Source organism: Thermobia domestica, chromosome 10 (genome assembly GCF_964235325.1).
Source record: "Thermobia domestica chromosome 10, izTheDome1.hap1.1, whole genome shotgun sequence".
In the NCBI taxonomy this organism is placed as follows: Eukaryota; Metazoa; Arthropoda; class Insecta; order Zygentoma; family Lepismatidae; genus Thermobia; species Thermobia domestica.
The window spans coordinates 89,459,594-89,478,344 of NC_137463.1; the positions used below are offsets into that span (position 1 = coordinate 89,459,594).

Below are 18,751 nucleotides of genomic sequence, written 5' to 3' on the forward strand. Positions count from 1 at the left end.
TTTAGAATTTTACAGTCACACTGCTACGAATTAACACTTTAAACGAAACATGGGTGTCTGAGCCCCAGTGGAAATTTTAAAACACAATGGTGGCACTCCTGGTTGCTCGTAAATGTTTAAGTTTATTTGGCTCTTTTATTTTATACTTCATATACCATGTACAGGGAAACCTGTATGTTGGCCACCATCGGTTCTATTAAAAAGTGGTCAACTTAGACATGTGGCTAACTTAAATTAAATAAGTGTGATTGGTGGATTTTTAGAACAGAATTTCTAGTATTATTTGATTGTAAAATTTTAATAAGCAATGGCACGACAGTTACTTTTAAATAGTTATATAGACTAATCATAACATTATACAGCACTAGAATAACAAATTTATTCATGGTGGTTCATTCTAGATGAATTTCTTTTATTCTTTTTGGCACATATGCGCATTCTAATTTTGTAGTTAACTACCACTTGTTAATGAGTTACAAGTGTTTCCTTCGGAGTAAAAGATGTTTTGAGAAAATCTTAGGGGAATTAATATCTCAAAAAACCTCCGCTACCTTTTGACAAGCCGTCAGGTGTCAATAGTTGACAATTAAAATGGTTAGCTTTAACCTTAAAGAGTTTTTCGGGATTACTAAAGCTCCTCACTGATGAAAGGAGCCGATATAGCTAATGGTTTTGCCAAAATAGACAGGGTAAACAAACACGTACAACCATTTCCTGAATTCCTTTGCGTGCTTTTTCTTATTCACATCTTCCTTCACCACCCCTTTATTAGGATAGTGTTCTGGCCATTGGTACCCAAGAACAAATCATGGGAATCCATGCCTCTTTGTCTCCAATCACAAATACAGAACATCTGCCTCTCGGGAGAAGTAAAATTCGGTGTAGGATATTTCGGTGTAGGAAAATTCGGTGTACGGAAAACTCGGTGTGGGGAATGTTAGGTGTAAAGAAAGATTCGTTGTAGTAGACCATAGGATTTATTAAAAACTCAACTTTGAGGATAAATGAGCGTATTAGTTTGAAGTTCAAACTGTGTAGAACGTACTTTTATTGTCTACTATAACAAACTTTAAAAAATTGTGATCGTGAAATAATTTGAATTCTAGATTTCGACGGCTTTTAATATTTCATGACTTGTACATGACGAGAAATTAGTTTTTTGATGTACGCCCATATGATTTAGCGAAGCATAGAGGCCACTGCATTCAATGTATAAGCATTTAATTTGAAACTCAAGCTTTTATGCTGTTCTAGCATCTTCGACTTCCAAAAATAGAGGTAGGTTACTGGAGGTGTAAAGTTGAAAATTGAAGATTTTTTTTAAAAAACAGTTCTAACGATTTTATTTATATTTTATAAGTAAATGTTTAAATCTAAATTCTTCAAAATCTTCATAGTTTATTTATTTATCATATGTTACTCATAATTGTAAAAATAAATTCAACTAAAATGTCTAGCTCTGATTGGAGAAAAAGTCAATAAGGAGCCAATAGTATTACAGCACTTGTTTAGCTTAACTTAAGGTAAACAAACCAAAGTGTCTGATTGGAGGAGAAGTGAATAAGGAGCCAATAGGGTTACAGTATTTGTTTAGCTTTTGCTTAAGGTCAACAAACAATTGAGAAGGAAGGAATATATAACCAAGCTAATGGTTTGATTTCTGCATATTAACATCAATCTGTGGTTAAGACGGACATCATGAGTAATTGGTGCGATGCTTCCCTGTCTTACTTTGAAGCGACCCTGTTTCCTGCAATTTATTCACTAACGACCATATTATGTTCCTGGTTGGGGAAGAGCGTGAGGCAAAGTTGCGTGTAAATGCTCTTTGCGTAGCAACAACAGATCCCGTTCTCCAAAAACTTTTTAACGATAAAATCACGTTGCTCCAAAGAGTACATTATTGTAACAGTGTCCTGATCATATTGATATAGTAGCACAGCATAATTCTCAATACAACGGCTCAGTTTTCTGTTTCTTATTGACCGTCGCGAGGTTAGCATCTAACCAGGCCGGTAGCCAGCCCAGAAATGTAGGGGGAGCCTAGCCCCCTAGACCCCCTGGATACGGGCCTGCATCTAACGAAGAAACTCAAATCTCCACACCGCGCCTCACTTAATTCCAATTCGGTACAGTGGCGAATATTTGTTGTTTTTCTAGAGGCGTGGCCGATATTACCCCAAATGAATTTAAACCAGTAAACATAGTTCCATAAATCTCCCAACGTTCCTTGATCATTTACCACAAACCGCATGAAAATCGGACTTCAGTTAGAAATTCTAGACCCAAATGAAATACGTGAGTTTTAAAAGAATCACCTTGTATATGTGCTATGATGTACTGTAGGAAAGTTGTTTTTAGTTGTTCCTATAACTATTCTCTGAACTTATAGTTGTAATTGTTTTATTTCTGACAAAAAGTGTCAGCTTCATTATGTGATGAAAAGTAGTTTATAGTAATACCCCGCAAAAGACATGAAAGAGGTATTGGACTCAAGGGAAAAAAATAACTTTGTTTTTCTTGAAATAGGCAATAACATTTTATTCGTTACATTTTATGGTTTTCGTTTTCACAATATGAAGTGTCGTAAATTATCGTAAGTGGTAATATTCAATATGTATTACACCGAATCTACATAACACCTATATTTCTCTACACCGAGTTTACCGCAGGGTGGGAAAAAATCATGATTTTTTCAAAAAAATCATTTTTGTTGATTTTTTTGATTTAAATCGATTTTTTTGATTTAAATCAAATATTTTTCTTCGTATAATACAAGTCGCGAACTGAAGAAAAAACATTAGGAATTAGTATTAAATGTTAATTATGCCATTTAAGTGAAAGTATTGGGTTTTAATTTTGAATTAATTCCCAATCGTTAACCTATTTATTTCCCAAACAATGTTTCTTAAGCATTAAGGAAAAAGTACAGCAATGTATATCAACATGACACTTTTCTTTTCACGAAAGTTACTGATATTTGGCAGGGGCATATTTTTAAACAATTAGAACTAGCTAGCGGCACGAAATACATATAAAGTACATAAATTTCGCCTAAAATTAACTAACCCACTCTATGACTTATGGAACCAGGAGGTTCAATGCCATGTTCACAAAAGCTCTCCTGACTTCTATCCTTAGTCAACTGAATCCAGTTTCTATTTTGTATTCTTATTTCTGCGAGACCCATCTTAATATTGTCCTCCCATCTGCGCCTAGGTCTTCCTAATGGTCGTTTTCCGATTGGACTTCCGGTTAAAACTTTGAAAGCGTTCCTACTTTCTTCCATTCTCGCTACATGTCCTGCCCACCTGAGCCTCTAAGGTTTGAGGACCCTAACAATGTTTGGTAAACCGTATAAATTATGCAGGTCCTCATCATGAAGTTTTCGCCATTCCTCATTTCCGTTTCTTTTTGGTTCCGAATATTCGTTTCAGGATTTTATTCTCAAATACTTTCATTCTGCGTTCTCCCCTCAGTGTAAGCGACCATGTTTCACAACCATACAGGACAACAGGCATAATTATCGTTTTATATATTTTAAAGCTTCAAATTCCTCGACACAATTCGCGACGATAAGAGATTTTGAATTGAATAATAACACGAATTCCCTGCTTTTAGTCGATATTTAATTTCTTCGTGAATATCGTTTTCTGATCCTATATATTAGCCGATGGCAGAACTTTGTCTTTATGCGATGAGCTTTTGTAAGTCAAAAGTTTTCTGCAGGAATTCCAAAATAAAAAAATCAAGATGATCAGTTCCAGCAGAAGAAACACTCGTGATTGTTAAAAATATGCTTTATATGACGTGAAAAACAGTTCAAATGCGAGTTGTCCGTGCATTTAAGACATCTATACATAGCAGGCACGTTTTTATACTTTTCTGTTGGCTATTTTATTTCCTCTGACAATTTTTCCTGCACAGGCGCGGCAAATTTTCTGCGATCACATCGTAGATTGCGGCGTGTTCTGCAATGGGATCAAGTATCCACTTTATCAAAAGTATTATTCGATATTTTAACGCATCCAAAATTTGTCGTATTACGATCCCGAGGAACTTCTATGTATTTAGTACATAAATTTCGACCAAAATTTTAAAATCTAATTTTTTTTTTTTTTTTGTTTCGGAGAGGGGATCGGACCTCTTGAAATACGCCCCTATTATCTGGAAACAAACAAATAGACGTGGACACAAAAGAGTTTTCATCTTAAATGTCCATGGTGATTTCTCCGTTGGAATAGAAGTTTTAAAACCCTGTGTTAGAAAGAGAAGAAAGCAGGGTTCACCCGTAACCCGTTCAAACGGGATTTTCCCTGATCGTTCCCTACATGATACTCGTTTTCATACTGTGCTTACATACATTTGAGTCATTGTATTATGATTATTATCTTCCATAATCGAAATAATAGAAGAGAAACGGGATTTTACTTACTTTCACTTTAAATTAATTCATTTCGGAATTTGATTTAAATCAACGATTTTTATTAAAAAAATCAAGTGATTTAAATCTTGATTAAAATCGTGATTTAAATCAGACTGATTTAAATCAATCCACCCTGGTTTACCGTACACCGAATTTTCCTAGACCCCTGCCTCTCATATGGGAATACGAAAGAGTTAACAAAACAATATTTTGCGTGGCCAAGATACGCAGGTAAATTTTATCATTATCAACATAGGGTAAATATTGCTTCAATGCGGTCAACTTACAGAGTTAATAAATAACAAATATCTTATGGGAAAATGCAGGTTCAAGACGAACCAGGTCAAGATGTGCAGGTGGCCATTTTGATAGGTTTTACTGTATATAAAAAAATCCTTAAACAAATTTCAAAGTAAATATGATACAAACTTGACTTATGGGTCTCTGAGACTTTGTGTTTCTCAACGTTTCTGAAACCCATGTTTCGGTTAAAGTGTTAAGAGGTTACATTGCTACGAATAACCTAGCCGTCCTATACTGCAATACGTGAAACATCACCGCCACAATGCACCATCACCAAATATTCTAGTGTGCATTATGTACTCGTTATTATGGTAGAAACCATTCCCCGGATAGCAGCCACATCCATCGAACAAATAACGTGAAACCCGACTCATCACTTCTCAGATCCTCCGAGGTTTATTGGTCTTTGTGAAACGGTGTTTATATACAACTGCTATGTCTAAATATCCAAGCTGATTGGAGTCTCTTCGCAATGTTTCAATGGAAACAGGTACTCCTGTTGCTAAGAAACTGGTGTCAAATGCTGGCTGTTTTTTAATTTTTTTAAATTTTATTTTATTTTTTTTTTATTTTTATTTTTATTATTATTATTATTATTATTATTATTATTTTTTTTTTACATTCTAGAGGTCTGCAATATCTGTTGGTCAAAATTTTGGTGCTTGATGGATCTTCACCACGAGCTATTTCCTTTACAACTGCTAATTTCACTTCACCCTGCCCACAGAAACACATCTGACACGGCTCTGATTATATGATGGCCGCAGGAGTCCAATAACCTCTCGTTATGGAGTGTCATATTATTTATTGATAGATAATGAATGTTTAACAATGCTCTCATACATATGAAGTTTTCACATCAGAAAATAAATAAATAAATATTATCTTACACTTTGCTCACAGTTATAGCTATCTATGGTACAAAGAGATATTCGAAAAGGGCCGTAACTCTTGATATTATGGACAATAACTTTTGAAGCTGTGCTAATATTAAAATCTACAAATACCATTCTATTATTTTGAGTCTGTAGGTAATATGTGAAAAATGAAGAGATTCATAACTTTCTTTTTCTAAATCTGACTTGTCATCTAAACCACTGGTTTTCAACGTGAGCGTTCTCATTTCCACAGGGGCACTGGTACAAAAAGGGGCGATAGACTATTTAGGGGGCGTTTAAGATTTAATGACCTGTTAGACTTTCTTCGTATTATTGGACGTAGGTCAGTACATACTTTACAAATTATCAAAAGTTTAGACTTTTTTTTTTTTTTTTTACAAATTATTATTATTATTTTCCAATCAGGAGCTAAAGATTTAAATTATTCTGAGGAACAGCCAGTTAATAAAATCTAAAATTTTTGCAGCGTTTGTATCTTGAATTTTATGTCAATTTCGTAATGGTGAAAGATACAACTGGCATAAAAATTCGATTATTAAGGTGAATCACCACCCGGAAGTCAGTACATATTTTAGCTCATTTCCTTAACTATTGCGCAAAGAAACGTTACATATTATAAATACTGTACTATATGATAAAGTTATGTTTCAGCTGCAACACAAGACACTGCTTCATTTGGTTGTGTCTTCTGATATCGACAAAGGTAACAAATAAAATAAAATATTTGTTTCATTTTGCAATGAGCACGGAAGATGGCACTTGCTGTTAGTGCACAATTTTATGAAATGTTTATTTGAATGTGTGAAGTACTTTAAACTAACGATCTTATTAAGAAATAGATATATTGTTTGACCGTTTTTCGTGTTATGTTTCACATTTTATTTAAATATTAATTTACATTTAAGGAAATAGATTTTGAGAAGAAACTTGCGCAGAACGCCATAATGCGTTGTTGCCAAATTTGTAAGTTTAATTCCCGGATTCTAGCGTTGCAGTTCGAGAAGCGGAACTTAGCTGTGAATTGCGGTAAGGGTTGAAAACTAATGTCTTCAGTAAGTATCCAAGCAGCATTCCATGATTACTTCCTTTATAATCTGCCACCAGTAAACACTCAACACTACCTGGCAACGCCGCACTATTCAAGCAGAAATAGCATAGTACCGACAACACCTAGTGATCCACCTTAAGGTTTTAAAAATTTCGTACAAAGAACACTCGTTGGACCTTTCTCTTGGAAAGTGAAGAGGGTAAGCATATATTAAAAAAATTGTATTTTTCAAAGAGGGGAGGTTAAGAATTGAAACACCTTTCTGGTTCTTAGACTGCTTCGTCCAAATCTTACATTCGGTCTTGTGCATGGGTAGATTGGGTTAATATGACGGGGGGCGCTAAGGACAATCGCATTCACCAAGGTAGGAACGCTAGGCTCAAGACGGTTGAGAAACCACTGATCTAAATAAATAATTCGTAACATCCAGTACAAACCTTTAAATGATAAATGTATGCGTGCACATCTAAGTATCTATTTAAAATAATCTTCGTGAGAAAAACAAAAAATAATAAAATGAGATACATAAAATCAATGTAATTTATTGCTAATAAAGTTCGTTGTATAATAGTTCATCGTCAGATGTTTATAGAAACAAACTAAAGTGTCTGGAAATGTGGTATATATATATATAGATAGATAGATAGATAGATACCTGTATCCGAAACATTTACAAATAAATAAACAAGTAACAGGAAAACTTAAGTTCATCAGATCCTAAGACATCTTTTAATTTTGACCACGATGAAAGTATATATAATGGCTTAGATTTAAATTAGTTACAGAGGAAGCTGATCTTAAAGGCTGTCGCATTTGTATTTAAAATGTTAATTTCGTATCTTATTTTTTGTAAGCATTACTTGGTTATTTCTTAGAAAAATTGCTGCTGATAAATGTTTTTGTTTGATATATTCACTTAACTTTGTAACTTACATAGCAATGCTGGAGATTATTTAGATTGTTTGGGAAAAACAATGGTCAAATTGCTATTATTATTATTTTGTTGTGTTCATGAATCCTCTATCATAAAAATTTATCTACTCACATAGAGACAGAATATAGTACTAGAAGTCAATCATTATTCGAGCTGATTCAAAAGCTGTTGTCCGTTAAGTAAGAGTTCTACCGCTTCTTGCATATTTGTAGAATATGAAAACAAGGGCTAATCAATAACATTATTTTCGAATTCATTTTCTTAAAATCTACAAAGTATGACCACTTGTTTAATGTTATCTGAGATACCATTGTTATCTGAGATACCTTACTAACAAGCAAGTTGGCTAGAAAATTTCAATGACTTACCATTCTTCAAAATGATTCCGCATACTTTCAAGTATTTGATTCCCCTCTTCTTGTAAGTATGTATTTGCTCGTTCAAGTCTCGGAATTACATCTTTCGTGTAACTCTTATCATTTTCCTCAATTGCATGAACAATACCTAGGAAAAAAAAAACTACTATTAATATAAATCTTGTACAATGACATCACGATCTGTAACAAATATAATTTTTCTTGGCTGCTGTGTTGACACGTTCGTTTCCAGAATGCCGACGTGTCCCCGCACCTAGTAGAGGACGACGACACAGTTCTATTCCTGTAGCTGATGGCATCTCTTGAGAATATCTTGCACTAGGGTGTGTTTACTAAAGCCATTCTGCAGACTTATAATAACACTTTGTGAGTCTATGCAAATAAGCACACAGCGCAGAGAAAACTGAAGCGAGTGATCGAGAGTAAGCTGAACTGCTGTTATTTCTGCGATAAATATTGAACACAAGATATACAGACTAACTTTTACACTGTTCTCATCTGAGGCGAAAGCACAGGCAACAGAATTTTCAGCTATCAAACCGCCCGTATAAAACATACTAAAACCGGGGCACTGTTTTAGCAACGTTCCGAACTATTGTTTTAGTGCGTAGGTTAGGGGAAACACCTATAAACTGAATTACGATTTTTTAGATAACAGAAAAGAAGTAAGGAGAATACAAGAACAGATAGTAGTGAAGTCTCACTGTAGCATCATACACAATGTGGCATGCCAGATTTTTTTTTTTTTTTTTTTTGTGAAGTTAGTTTTGGCACAGAACTTTTTCATAGTGGTGAATCTGGCATGTGTTCTTGGGAACATGTGCAGAAATTTCCAGTTCAGTCGGTCGCCAGTGTGGACCTTGACGCAGTTAAGTACACCGATTGGTGTGATGTCTTTCCAGCGTTTCAACAATGGAATAAAGATAGAATATGCGCGTTTAGGAAAAATTCCAACGGAAACATCTGAGATATTGAAAAAGGTTTATAGGAACAATTGATTTTTTCATTGCTGCGTTTTCGAGTGTCATAAGAAGTTCAGTGCTGGTAGGAAGTATGAAAAATTGCGAGCACTCATGTCCAGACAAGTTTTTAGAACAACTGAAATAATAGACAAAGTTCAGAATACCATTTTGATTGACTGAAATGCAAGTTTCACTTAACAGGTAATATCACATCTCGTGTGGCTGAATAAGGAAATTGCTTGACAAATAATAACGGAGGATTTAAAGAAATGGGAATTATGTTAACGCTTCGTGTCTCATTCCTTAACGCAGGAGAAAAACTAGGAAGAACTTTTGGCCCAAGAGTTCGGGTTTTTATGTTACCACACCCCGCACATTCGCCTGACCTGTTTGTTCCCTGTGATTACTTTATTTTCCTTAATACTCGCATACCAATGCTATTTATGTACCCTTTAAACACCAATGGGGGAGGGGAGTCAGCGAGTGACCCCAGGGCAAATGTTTTATTTTCTGGATACTATTGTCAAATATGATAATAGTATTGATATATTCATTTAATTACTTTCTATAATTCTATGAATGAATGAATGAATGAATGAAATCTCATACCTAAATGCATTTAATTTTTGATGTTTTTCAATCTTATATATAAATTCCAAGGAACATTTTATTTTAGCCTGAATGAATGAAATTTTTGTTTTATTGAAAGTAATCATCTTACCTTTTACTAGAATTCATATGTTCTATATTTTATGAGGTTAGGTTAGGTATGAGGTAAATTTTTCAAACAATAATACCAATTACTTTTTAATGCTAAATCATAACTGTTGTATTATTGTTGTATTATTTATAAGCATATGGAGGAAATATATCGTATAACTATTTGCATTACATTACATAAAAAAATATCTTTCTTTTGGCATATTTTTATAATTTCAAAACAGAATTACATAACCAAAATTTACAAATATCTTTGCTTCCAAATGGGAATTGAATAACCTCAAGCAAACAGCACAGACCATTTTTGTAACTTTCTCCTCATGTGCTGTGTGGGAAGGACATATGTATTTGTTACATTCTGTGCATGCCTTCATATATTTTCTGTCCTTTTCACGAGTACACAGATAGCAACGACCTTTGGATGGCAACTTTTGACAACTTAACCGAGTTACTTCCCCATGTGGCTCTGTAAGCACAGTACCTCTGGATACGGCTCCTTCTCCTTGATTACAACTATACCCAAAGCTTTCAATACCTATAATGTACTTCTTGTGAAGACCGCTGGCATTTTCGGCACGCTTTTCAATGTTGAATCTACATAACTGACGTGCAAGTTCTTTGAGAAAATATTTTCTACCTGATGCTTTACGTGAATGTATTTGAGCAAATTCTTCGTAAGTTTCTCGAAAGATTATGTAAGAGTTGTAAGCTGATATGTCAATTAGGTTACACATAATTGCTATAGGCCATCGACGTGTTCCTCTTCGGCAAGTGTAGAATTTCATACATTGATCAAGTGCGTCTACATCAGGTTTCGCTGAATTATAATAATGGATTATTTCGGGCTTATTATCAGACAATTCCATCTCATGGTGCTGTGTAACAACCTTTTATTATTATTATTATTATTATTATTATTATTATTATAAAGGTAAATAACTAACCAAAGTTAATTTGTCGGAAAAAGCAAACCTGACAGTCCCAGGTAATGAACCTTTTAGTGCAGGGGTCTTTCTTATTACTTCTAATAGTGCCAACTACTGTAATTTTCTTTTCCAGCAATTCAGAAGCAAGCGGAATAGATGTATATTTTCTATCTATAGTGATGTTCCTACCAGACATCTCTAGCTGACCTTTTTCTACTAATCTTTTCACTATTTCTGGACGACTATTGTACCCACTTCCAACAGTTTCCATCTTTCCTGCATAAGGTTCCCCAACAAGACAATATTAGAATCACAGATCAAATTGATTTCGATGCCATATTTTCCAGGTTTAGTAGGGATATAAACTTTGAAGGGACAACGGCCCCGAAAAGGTACTAGTTCTTCATCGACAGTAAGTGAGTCATGAGGGTAATAATCTTTAGGAAACTTACTAACCACCATATTCCTTAACTCTCTAATTGGGGCAAATTTACCTTCCTTCTTGCGAGCTATACGGGTAATTACATCGTCAAACCGCAAACATTTCAATAGTAACCGCAATCTGCGATAATGCGGCTGAGTACAAGGGAAAATTGTCCATACTAAAAAGATATCGAATACTGTCTTTAGTCTGTCGATATACACCACAATTCAAGAGAATTCCTGTAAGTGCAAATATGTCCTACCTTGTAAACTCTCTGGAATTTTGAATAAATATGTCCTTACCTCATTGCTTGAATATGAGCAGCTTTTGATTCGTATATTTTAGTATACAATCAACAACATTATCATCAAACAACAACTGAAAAGTTTCTGCCGGGCTGTCAGAATGAACTCCTCTTCTAACACCAGGTTCAGTTCTCATAATATTTTCTCATTGAGGTTGTCTTTTATTTTTGAGAGGTTGAGATTTCCAAACCATACCGGACTTAGCTTTCATATGACCAGGAACTTGGTTTACTTTCATATCTGGACGTGGGCGCCTTCGTAATTGTTTAGTAACTTCCTCGCATTCTAACGATTCACTGCCTTCGCCTTCCCTCTTTTCGACAATAGTCATCTTCGCCACTTCAGAACTATCAAAAACATCTTCATCACCATCGAAATCAGAATTTATGAGTTCATCTTCAATTTCTTTAAACGTGAATGTTTTGTTTTTTCGCCATAGCTTTCATTCTAACTGAAGGGCAAGCCACAGAATATTCACTTTTTCATGAAAAGCACTGTTGCCAGTTATATAAGTACTTCCCCCTTATGCTTATAATTATTACTTGGGTTCTACCTTCAAAATAGCAGTAAAACTAATTGATATTGTTGTTTGAAATATTTACCTCATAAAATATAGAATATGTCTATGTATTTTAGTGCATTTTATTCTATTATCTTTGTAGTATAGTAGTAGTACTAAATTAATAGTACTACTACCACTACTAGTACTAGTAACAACATAGTACTATATTGGTACTATAGTTTCTATAGTACTAATATTTTTGCGCGTTTGTGTAATTTGTAACATGTAAATTCTCGTTTTTTACTATACTCTAGCATATCACACAACATAGATCTACTTCATGTAGCATACTACTAAAACCAGTTATGCAAAAATAGATATTCTATTACATTTTGAAGGACAAAGTACCAACCTTAAATGTTAGAAAATTTGATATTTTTAAAGATAGCGGAGAAATTCAGGGAAATTTGCAGTGGGGTCAGTCTCTGAACCCCTCCCCCCTTCCATTGGTATGCGAGTGTTAAATTAAAAACGCGTAGGGATACTTTTATTTATTTTTTTTAGTGACATTTTCAGAAAGCAGTGACGAGGATCTTGAACATTGCAGCTCAGGATTTTCAGAAGTCATTCCCATGGCTCACTGAATTGTGCAAAGCTGTGTGTGAACAAAGCACGTTCTTACTTTGAGCAAACCGATAAACCGAGGTAAGATGATACCACTTGCTGTCTATTTGTTTATTTATTTATTTATTTTTACGGATTCAGTTTCGTTCCCTAATTGTTGCACTGTGCATGTACACAGAGACAGTCCCAATGAAACACAGACAAGTTATTTGCTTAATGCGAACTTTTTACTCGCGTACCATACGGTGAAGATGATTACATAACATGCTGCTGTTATATTAATTACTCCAGAACCACATTTTATTTGTCTTTTATATTTAAATACTGAAGCTTTACCACGGATCCTCAAATCTGTATTTCATTCGGTTGATCGTATATTTCCGAATGTAAGACGACTTAAAAACAAACAAACAAACAAAAAAGTATTACGAAGAGAACACCTACAACACATATTGGGCATATTTTAGAACTTAAGTAAAACTACACTAAAAATTAAATCAGAGGCGAGGAAAAGTGTAAAGTTAGAGCTAAATGGAAGCTCGCGGTTCTGTTCAGTAAAGAAAAACTTTACATCATATATCGCGAAAGCACGACGACTTCAAGATTTAGGCACGAAATTGCGACAAAGAACTTCATCTTGCATTCAGAAATATACAGTATGTATAATCATAATGTAAATATGAATCTAACCTTCAATCCATTGTTGATTCTTGTTATCAATTCTATCAATACTAAGTAGATGTTCCTGTTCTTCTATGGCTTTCTCTAGTTCAAACTTCCATATCTTTTTCTCAGCAAGCTTCAAAATCACAGCCTCTGGACTTACACTTGAAATGCAACCAAGTAATTTTAACAGTTCGTGTAAGGGAGTGTTTCCTTCTGTGCAATGGAGCTTGATAATATTATTAATGAGAGATTTAGATGATAATACAGATTCGTCTCTAAAAGAAGAAACAAAAACAAATTCAATTTGTAATATTAAAGAATATAGCTTACATAGGATTTTTAAAAACTGATATAAGCCAAGATTAGAAAAAACAAAATAATATTTTTATTACAGCAGGCCATACCACACCGGGACAGGACGTTTGGGCGCCACCATTTGGGCGCGGACGTTTCGGCGCTGCCGTTTGGGCGCCGGATGTTTGGGCGCAAAGCCGTTTAGGCGCCAGACGTTTGGGCGCGATGTACATAGTAAAAATCACAATTTACGACATATAAAGTATGCTAGGCACTGAAAACTAAGCGCGAATCAAGGTATATATATTTCCTACACTTCTATCTTTATCTCACCTCATTTATCTGTATACTTTCTAACTCTAAATTAAATAGTTTAATGCGTTTGTGGCATTTGTTGCCTAACCTCGTCATGGATTGATTTTTCGCTTGTTCACGATTCTTGTACCTCTGATCTAATTTTTGTATTATATAAAAAAGCTAGGAAATGAAGGAATCAGACTAAGTGTTAATTTTCTTAATGTTAATTAAAACATATTGGTTTAATTTTTGTATTTTTTAAAAAAAGTTGATAATTACATACTTATGAATATTAAAATTTGTTTTCTTTCGTATTACGTTCGCCAAACTCTTCTTTTCCTTAAGTCCAATAAAGAACTACCAATAAAAGATTTCCGCGCACTCGAGTTGAGGGAAGTGGCCCCGCGTAGCGTAGTCGCTAACGCTCTCACCTTCGGTACGAGTGGTCCCGGATTCGATTCCCGGTGGGGGCATTTGGTCGAAAAAGTGTAACACGCTCTTTCAGGCCAGCCACCCTGAATGAGGTTTTCCTGAGTTTTCCTCATTCACACCAGGCAAATGCCGGGGTGGTACCTAATTTATAGATCCAGGCCGCTTCCTTCCTTCCCCAATCCTTTCTTCCTTCCCTTTCCCCGGATAGTGTGCTCCCTCAAACGTGACGGGCTAAATGGCCTTAGATGCCGAGAGCCCAGAAATCTAAAAATCCTAAATCCTAATCGAGTTGAGGGAAAGATATTTCGCAAACAGGTGTCTAAGACATTCAGTTTAGGAACTGCAGTATGCCGTACTTCCGGTATCACTTTTTTTTATTAACATTCTAATATAAAAATCAAAACTTAACACATTTTTTTCGTTCCATTGTAAGCATTTAATTTCCATTAAAGAAAGTGACGAAAGGAAAAAAAAAGAACGATTTCAAAGTGAAAAATAATAGTTAAGTGTACATATATTGGTCATTTAGCCACCAGAAATGTGTTTGACATTCACACTTATTGCATAACTACAGTAGAAGGCCTGCTTTAAGTTTTTTTAATGGAATAGGCTCACTATGTATGTAATGCAGTCAATCATATCTAGTCTCGTCTACTTACCTTTGGCTTGAAAAGTGATCAAATAAAAAGCACACTTAACTTTGGTTGAAACTTAAATTTACAAAATTTAATTGTTAATGCAGTTTTTAGAATCTTGAAATTACAGTATTTATAGTATGTAAAACAAAATCCAGTATAATTCAAGGACTTCCACTACAGTAGACACCTTGTGATATCTTGATTCGAACTTAGTACTCAGCGCCTAACATAATGACTTTTTAATTCAACTCGCGCCAAAACGTCTGGCGCCCAAAAGGCTTCGCGCCCAAACGTCCAGTGCCCAAACGGCGGCGCCCAAACGTCACGTACCGTACCACACACTATTCCAGTATAAATTATAACAGTACAACTTAATTGCCTGTTATCTATCGATGCTCTAATGTTTCCTCAGAATGATAAACTGCTCAAGTGTGATGAGAACTTAACAATAAAACAAATACCTTTTACAATAATAATAATAATAATAATAATAATAATAATAATAATAATAATAATAATAATAATAATAATAAACAATAAATGACAATAATAATTAAAGCAAAACATTCACCTAAAGAATCTAAGTAAAAACAAACTGCACACAGTTTCAGCGATAAATTTTCACCCTCGTTGGTGTGTTTTTTAAAAACTTACGTTGCTCAAAGAATTATAATTTTGACATTTTTCTTTCTGTAGAAAAATAGTTGAGAGTTGAAAAAGAAATATGGGTTTTCTTGCTTTATAACCTGAGTTATTTTCCCATTTCCAATATTTAGAAAAATGAAATGAAATGAAATCTTGAAGATTTACGTCCCACGGGTATCGCGGCTAGGCTAAAGAAGACTGTGATGACGAGAAATTATTCCAGTATTTAGGCTTCGACAGATGATTCATCTGTGCACAAAAACACTAAATCAATTTACATCATTTCGTTCTGAGTGGAATATATGTAAACATAACGTAATCATTGTTTCGACATTCAGGGTAGATGACAGCGAAAAATGTAGTTCTCCGACCAACTTTTATTTATTTATTTTTTAAATCATTAACACTGGCGAGAATTCATCGCTGAAACTGCAATTGGTTTTCACCCGAATACTTTAGATGAGTGGTGGGCTTTTACTATAATTATTATTTGATATACATCCTAAGATTGTTTTATTAAATAATTTACATTTTAACATAATATTCACACCAATAAAAGTATATATATATAAAAAAACTAAATTTTCGCGAAAACATCTCAATATCAATTTTTTTTCGGATATTATACCAACTGTATTACATTTGTTTCTGATTCTTATTAGGTGAGATCAACGCCGTTTTGAAGTTTAAACCAACTATTTAAGCATGCCAATTACTGTAGTTCTAAGCATTTGAAGTTTTTATAACTTAAAGGAATTACATATACTATTTAATTAGTTTTCCCTTCAATACTTACTTTTTGAAAATAGTTCACAGTTGGAATAAAATTAACTTAACTGAACAAATAACGGGACTTCCATTCGCAATAAGCAGGACAAAATAAATCAAACGACTGAGATGGTCTATGATACGCTGATTAAAATAAAACGACCAATCATCCACGATACGCAGAACAAAAGTGAAAGACTAGGTTGCCTATAATACGAAAGACAATAAATTTGAATGGCTAAATACTGTCTTTATTACACAAAACAATAGTACGTGATTCAGGTCATCCATGGTATGTAAGATAAAGTTAATTACATGATAATTAATTACATCTATGCCAGCGAAAAGAACAAAAAAAAGTTTAAACATTTATATTGGTCAACTAGTCTACGCAAGAAATTCCCTTTATTTTCACTTTTATCGAAAAAAATCCCATTTTCCCTTTTTGCTAAATTTACCTACGAAGTTTCCCTAGATTAGGGAAACTTCCCTCAAACTATGAACACTGGGTGTACCAATACACGCCTGAAGCAAAGGATGCAACCAAGGGATGAAAACGTACCGATTCCCCACCAAATAAGAAATCCAAGGTGACTGAATCTGCGGAAAAAGTGCTAGTGACTGTATTCTGGGATATGTATAGGGTTCTACTGGTGGATTTTCTAATACACCGGGCCACTGTGAATGCTGCCTCGTATGAAACAACATTGGAAAAGTTGTGTCGTAAGCTTTATGACAAACACACTAACATTAATGCTGGAAATGTGAAACTTCTTCATGACAATGCATGACCCCATGTTCCTTCTATTCGTGAAAATTGAGACGTTTGGGTGGGAGATGCTTGAGTTCTGATCTAGCCCCTTCAAACAATCATCTTTTTTGGACCCATGAAGAAATATTTAGCCGTCAAAATTTCGGTCCCGATGACTAAGTCAAATCAGCTGTGCGCAGATGACTATACTTCCAAAAGACGAATTTCTATTAACAACAACCTTTGTAACTTGTGCCACGATGGGAGACGTGTTGAGATGCTTGGCAACTATGTTCAAAAGTATATTCAATATGAACCCTTAATGTCTATATATTCTTACTTTTTACAGTTTCTTGTATATAAATTGTTGAGCATTACTTATTGATCCTTCCTCGTACATTAATGGCTTTTCTTTTTGAAACATTTTAAAAACTTTTCAAATGGTACTGACGCATGTACTAAGAAAATGCAACCAGCCAAGAGTTCTCAAAGGAGAATTTTTTACACAGTACAGTATTCATTCACATTGACTGTTTAGTCCAAACTTTTGGGTCACGTTTGGGAAGCTCTAACATAATAATAATAATAATAATAATAATAATAATAATAATAATAATAATAATAATGATGATGATGATGATGATGATGATGATGATGATGATGATGATGATGATGATGATGATGATGATGATGATGATGATGATGATGATGATGATGATGATGATGATGATGATGATGATGATGATGATGATGATGATGATGATGATGATGATGATGATGATGATGATGATGATGATGATGATGATGATGATGATGATGATGATGATGATGATGATGATGATGATGATGATGATGATGATGATGATGATGATGATGATGATGATGATGATGATGATGATGATGATGATGATGATGATGATGATGATGATGATGATGATGATGATGATGATGATGATGATGATGATGATGATGATGATGATGATGATGATGATGATGATAATAATAATAATAATAATAATAATAATAATAATAATAATAATAATAATAATAATAATAATAATTTATTGCTGGCCAGTGAGTTTTAACCCTTTTAGCAACTAAAATCAAAGTCAATCACCGCGTATTTCAACAAAAATGCAGCGTAAACTTCATGAAAATATTTAACTTGCTTATATCTATTTCTGAATGAAAAGTTGGATTTTTTTAGAAGTATTACTTTTCTTATTTTTCCACTACAAATAGGAAATGTAGGAAAAGTAGGACCACTTAAATCTCTTGAGATTTATCACTTCTCTGAAGTAGCTTTCAGGAAATATTCGTAGGATGTAAAGCTGAAGTAAAGAAACAAGTAACCCTCTAGAGCTTCAATGAATTCTAACTCGCGTCAACGTATTTTCTGAGTCAAGAACCTGAGTATTTTGATTTTATGTTCCAAATATTTCTCATTATTTTATCTATTACCAGGTGAAGGAAGAGAATTTCAGGTAGTTTTTTTAAAAAGGTACATATTATATATATATATACAGGGTGTCTTAAAGGTCCCTTACATAGGTTAACTTATTATTAGAGTTACAATAAAATGTAAGGGGGAAAACCGTCTCTAAACACGTCTTCAATCTAAAGTGAAGGAATTTTTTTGTACACTTTTTGTACGTTTAATATTAAGTGAAATGCAACGTTGCCATTTACCTGGGGCTAGGGGAGGGAACGAAGGGACGGGAGGTAGGAAAACTTTGTAAGAGTATGGTGAATAGGACCATGTACGAGGGCTGTCCAGAAAGTAGATTACGTTTTCGTCTGTGTCCGCTAG

At 34.2% G+C, this 18,751-nt stretch overlaps 1 protein-coding gene across 1 annotated transcript in view; it reads right to left on the reverse strand.

Annotated features, from left to right (window-relative positions):
- LOC145662544 (uncharacterized) overlaps positions 1-18,751 on the reverse strand; it is a 96,303-nt gene that overhangs the window by 7,592 nt on the left and 69,960 nt on the right. Inside the window, exons 10-11 of the mRNA XM_081728220.1 lie at positions 13,141-13,391; positions 7,979-8,114 (exon numbers count right to left, since the gene is read on the reverse strand). Of these exons, the coding sequence (XP_081584346.1) occupies positions 7,979-8,114; positions 13,141-13,391 (387 nt within the window). The remainder of the gene's footprint in view (positions 1-7,978; positions 8,115-13,140; positions 13,392-18,751) is intronic.